Source organism: Octodon degus, unplaced genomic scaffold (genome assembly GCF_000260255.1).
Source record: "Octodon degus isolate 3935 unplaced genomic scaffold, OctDeg1.0 scaffold00128, whole genome shotgun sequence".
In the NCBI taxonomy this organism is placed as follows: domain Eukaryota; kingdom Metazoa; phylum Chordata; class Mammalia; order Rodentia; family Octodontidae; genus Octodon; species Octodon degus.
This window is the reverse complement of record NW_004524704.1, coordinates 4,274,141-4,279,861: the sequence shown is the minus strand read 5'-3', so window position 1 is coordinate 4,279,861 and position 5,721 is coordinate 4,274,141. Positions and strand designations below refer to the sequence as shown.

The 5,721-nt window shown below is 44.1% G+C and overlaps 1 protein-coding gene across 2 annotated transcripts in view; it reads right to left on the bottom strand.

The window, feature by feature from the left end:
* The window catches only part of Tprg1 (tumor protein p63 regulated 1), a 191,665-nt gene that overhangs the window by 85,987 nt on the left and 99,957 nt on the right, over positions 1-5,721 (bottom strand). For both annotated transcript variants that reach the window (XM_004640897.2, XM_023700933.1), the window contains exon 4: positions 19-195. In XM_004640897.2, the coding sequence (XP_004640954.1) occupies positions 19-195 (177 nt within the window). The remainder of the gene's footprint in view (positions 1-18; positions 196-5,721) is intronic.

Sequence of the window (5,721 nt, the reverse complement as noted above, 5' to 3'; positions counted from 1 at the left end):
TTAAGACATTGTACTCACTTGTCCAGTGACATCTTTGGGAAGGCGAACTTGCCCAGGCAGACATGGTAGATAGCGCTCAGGGGAATCTGCTGCAGCTGCACGCAGCTGAGCATGATGAAATCGTACTTGCAGATGAACAATGTCTTGTCTGTGAGCAGCAACATTCTCTCCTTCTCATTGTTCCAGTGGTCTATCCTGCAGGAATCATCAGGGAGGAGAAAGTGGGTGGCATCCATAGACTTTTCAAGTGTAAGATCAACATTCAAGGAAGCATCTAAGGAGAGGACAGTGAGGTTCAATAACTTCAGAAGAAAGAGAAGAAGAGAGACGCCTGATGCCACCCATCCTCTAGGCTGTCCCCATGGCTACAAGTGAGGAAATGTGTAGAATCTCAAAGAAATGTTTCACCAACACTGAGCTCAGAAAAGATTAGCCCTCATGAAATCCATTATTGGAATCCCAGGTTTGTAGTCCGTTGAAGCTGAACAGCTTTATGCCTCTCTACCCCACCTGGCTACCCAGGGACCTTTGTGGAGCACATCTTTCTCCAAGGATAGCAAAATAACTTTTGTTCTAACTCGGTCTGTGCTATGTTACAAAATTTACTCACTACACACCACCTTATTCTAATCTCCAAAGACTGCATCATTAACTATGGGGGGAAAAAGGAAGCTTAGATACAGGCCAACACTACCTGCTGCTCATCCTACCCCAAACTCCTGGTAGAGACAAACAGGCCAAGTAGTGTTCTTCCAAGCCAGGGACAGAGTAGCCCTCAGCTAAATGTCTACTGCCTCAATTTGCTGATCTGGAGTGAGAGGCTTTCAGCACGCTCGTGGAAAATTCTGCCTAAGAGTTAAGAATTCCTCTGAGGGCAAACAAAAAGGAATGAGCACAATAGTTTTTGATTGAAAATAGCTGAGCCTGTTCTACAGCTCCCTGATGCACAGTGTTTTTGCTTTCTACTGTAGCCTTTAGGATATAGCAATTTGTGGTTTATTAGGACCATTTCAGTGCACAGTTTTACTAAAAACAAAACTGAAAAGGTTAATTTGTGTGCAATTTAGGTCTGAGTTCTCACCACACAGAATGAATCTGAGGTGTGAATTATTTGGGCACACTGCTTCCGAGCATTCTCCATGCAGTAACCACCATGTACTTCTTAAAATAGAAGTTGACGGATGTCTCTCCCTTGTTCCCTCTATTCCACAGCGCACACACACACACACACACACACACACACACACACACACACACACCCCGACTTAAGAACAACCTCAAGGTCCTCGGCACAAACTGTAGGTCCATGTGCGGTTTGGCTTCTGTCCTGGGTCACCTCACAGCAGGGTGAGAAGACCCAGTGTTCAAGCTGTGGCTCAATGCCTCATTCAAAAAAGATCTCATATACTGCTCTGAAAGGTTGGCCCCTCGTCATACTTCTGAGAACACTGAGATCTTTTCTCCTTTGTGCACTGCATTTATCATCTTTTACAGGAAGGAATAATACATTAAATGTTTAGACAGCACAGTGAACACCAGCCTGCTAGAGTGGACACTAATATAGAGTGTGAGCCAACACAGTGAAGACGGGCTGTCTATGCTGCGTGTAAGAGTGTGTGTGCACATGTGTGTCAGTTCCAGGAGGGAAGAGATCCCCTCAGCAGGGTTATTGCTTCTATCTACTTCCTGTTGAGCACTCTGTACTCAACAAGTATCAGTAGAATGAGCACATAAATGCCAATTAGAATCACTCTGGCAGAGCTTGGGATCTTGGGTAGTGTGACAAGGTGGCTTGGGACGTTCTGCTCTGTCATTTACTAACTCTCAAGATTGTACCTCTAACTTTCTATGGTTCGAGCTATTTATTTATCTGTGCAATGGAGTCAATACTGGTACTGACCTCCTAAGTTTGGGATCAGGATTAAGGAAAATGATTCTTAGGGCTCTAACATTAGCTGTTGCAATCACAAGTAGAGGGCTAGGCCACTAAATGACTTATGGTAACTCAGGCTCTTCTGTGTCATTGTTACAGACATACTTACATGTCAACTTGCTGGATTGAGAGACTCTTTGGGAGGTGATTGGATGGTGGAGGTAGCATACTCATCGGTGGCTTTTGACAGTGAAATGTGGTAGGAGAGGGTGCAGCCCTGCTGGACATGGGCTGCTGGCCCCGTGTCTTTGGAAGGCGTGACTCCCTCCCACCCATGCTCTGCCTCCTGGCTGCTGGGCTGTGAGCACCTTTGCTTCATTACACACCTTTCTTCCATGACATTCCTGCCTTAGATCCAGTAGACCACGGACTGAAACACCTGAAACTGGGAGCCAAATAAATCCTTCCTCTTTTAAACTGTCCATGTTAAATATGTTTGTCCACCAACAAAATGTTGACTAATCCAGTCGTCCAAACAGAGATGCTCAAGATGAGCTTAGGGAGGAAAATTCAGAGGAAACATGGGCAACAGGAAAACACAGATGGGGAACAAAGAAGAAAGAAAAGGCAGAGGGAGGAAAGAGAAGAATGAGATCTTTGATAGACACCTCAGTGTGTGCCAGGCAGTGCATATTTTAACTATTAGCTCCAAAACTACCCACAACCCTGTGAAGAAGGTTACATCCAAAATTACCCCGCTAGCAAATGATACTAGAGTTAGCGTACAGTGGAAAGAAATACCCTAGAATCCAGCAAGCCTGGTTTAAGTCTTTGTTCTATGGTTTCCACCCCCTCTAGCACACAGTGATATTCAACTCCTACTCTACTGAAAGAAAGAACAAATTCTTGAGAGGCTGCTTAACATTCTCAATCTTAGGAAGAGACGGGGACTCTGAAATGTCTTCTCAGATATCTACATAAACTTCTCTAAATAGACCGAATCTACTTAGCAGTACATTATGAGCTGCTGCCTAATAAACCAGACTTGTTTTTACTCTTTAAAGAACTGCAGCTTTTGGTTGAATGGTTTCGCTGAAAATGTCAGCACTCCATAATGAGATTTATTTTAAAAGGTAAAGGATTCCGGGAAAAAGGAGCCTTCTTTTTAGGAACACAGAGTGTTCTGCTGTGACACAGACTCTGCATAATTTACATGTCAGGAATGTCTGAATTCAAGTAAACACACAGACTTATAAATAGTTTGGGGCCACCATCACCAGCTCCTGGGTGGCATATTTGTTTAGACTTCAATCACACCTTTTTCCCCTCTAAAGAACTCATGGAGAAAATATTGAATTCCATATTGCTGATATTAATACTTGAAGTCTTAAGGGCACTAATAACAACCAATACAGAAAGAGGACTAACAATAACGTACTGAGTTTGCAGAGCTTGTGAAGTTTTACCAAGTGCTGGAATATCAGTGTTCTCATTTAATTCTCACAGTAACCCTTCACACTACGTTTTACTACTCTCATTTTAAAGACTAGGAAACTAACGTCCACGGGCCCTTAAAGTGATCATCCAGTGTCTTGTGTATAAGCAAGAGGGGGCAGGGAGCTGAAGCAGAGCCTGAGCCACCAAATCTAGGAAGAGTGTCCGCTTTCTCCTCAGTGTTACCATTCCCAGAAAGAGGCCCCCGTAGAATGGTGGGCTTGGATGTGGTTAGATCCACCTGTGGAAAGAGTGCATTTGACGATGCACACCACTCCTGAAATAATTCTCTCTAGCAACTTTCTCCCCAGATCAAAGCATTTCACTGCCCTTCCCTCGCTTCAATGTCTTTGTCTAGGGGATTATCTCCCCATCCTGTGACAGAAACTGAGGAATCCTTCTCCATCCATAATATTCCCAACCATCCATGCCAATTCTTAACCATTTTATTGTCAAAGTATCTCAGAACTGCCCACTACCTCCTCCAGGACTGTTGAAATTGGCTTCTCACACCCCTGTGATGCTGGCCTCCAAGACCTGGTTTATCTGCATCTACTCTTGCTCTGTTTCCATCTCTTCACTCCATGGCAGTGAGAGGGTTTGGCCTTCACCACTCCCCAGGTTAAAATTGTTTATCAATTTCCTGTGGATCTATGAGAAATACCAGAAAGAATGAAGCTCATCTAGAAGGGTCTGGAAGGTTGGGCCCACCGACTCCTTCAGACTCGTCTCAGGCCAAGTCATTCCACTCAATTCTCCTTATTTCAATCTTGTTTCAATTGCTTTCACCTTGCCCCCTTCAACTTACAGGAGTTTTCACACACTGTTCCCTTTGCCACCCACCCTCTTTTTGGTCTTCTTCACATAACTAACTTTCATAGAGCTGAGAACCATCACTCCTGACCTCAGAAGGGCTGCTGAGCTCTCTGGGACCATGTCCCTCCTTTCTAATAGACACCTTCACAGCCCCACACACTTCGCTCCCATCACACTTATCCTGCAGGAAATTTTACAGTTATTTTATGATTACATAATGAATGTCTGACTCCTCTTCTCTTCTACAAACTCTGCAGAGTCAAAGTCTCATTCCAAGCCTTAATCCAAGGGGGCCAGTGTCCCAAGTGAATCTACCATGAATTAGAGAAGAAAAAGCTTCCCTCAGTACAACTCCTAAGGCCTGGCACAGGTTGGGGAACTCGGTGCTTCCTTTTACACAATGAAATATTCCCCCATAAACTGTCACATTGAAAATCAGTAACATTTGGGAAATGTCATGCCGTACAGTGAGAATAGGGTACAAATGTTACCTAGAGTTTCACTTCTGTAGCAACAAAACCAAAGTAATGCATGCTTCCAAATATTCATGTTGAATATTTCCAAGTGATGGAATTGCAAGCAATTTTCACTTTCCTTTGCTCTTATCTACCCCAGTGTACTTTATAAAAAAATTTGCTATCTTTGCAGTAAAATAGACATTTTTTAAGATGCCTGTGGTCCTCAAGGTTCCCAGTTTAATGCTATTATCCCAAAGTACAATCATCTTTCTTCTTCCTTTAAATGCACACAAACCTCCCAAACCTGTACAGTACCGCACTTATCAACCTAGTCACAATGTTCTCTTTATTACACGACCCATTGCCCTGCACACATTAAATAGGAGCTTTTCCACTGCAGAACTGATGCCTTAATCCTTTCTGGGTTTCTACACTCAACACAGAAAAAGAGGGTCTCAGTAAGCATATAAAGCACGGAATAAGATCCAGCCCCTCTCTTGTGAGAGACGGGTTGGCCTGGCAGAATATTCATTGTGTTGTCTAGCCTCCGCTGTTCCTCAGCACCATCCACAATAGGAAGAATCCAAAGGGGCCTGAGCCTGGATCCTTCCAGGTGAGAGCACGCACGGAGCTCCAGGCTGCATTTCCTGGGATGACAACAGATTCTCCAGCAGAGGGCAACAGCGAACCAGTTATAACCGGCTGGACCCATCCTGCAAGTTTCTGGGGCTCAGCACATGGATCAGAGCATCAGATCTTTCCAGATGTAAATGCAACTATACCAGCTTCATGCCCAACAGTCCTCTCGGTTGCTCTTTTAAGATTTTGGCAAATCAGTGTATGGTTTGGAAATGATGTCTTCCAAAATTTCTTTGCTAATCTGTCTCTGTCTCTGTCTCTGTCTCTCTCTCTCTCTCTCTCTCTCTCTCTCTCTCTCTCTCTCTCTCTCTCTCTCTCTCTCTCTCTTGCTGTCTGTCTCACTTTGTCTCTTTATGTCTCTCTCTGTGTCTCTGTATCTCTCTGTGTGTCTCTCTCTGTCTCTCTCTGTCTCTCTCTGTCTCTCTCTCTGTCTCTCTCTCT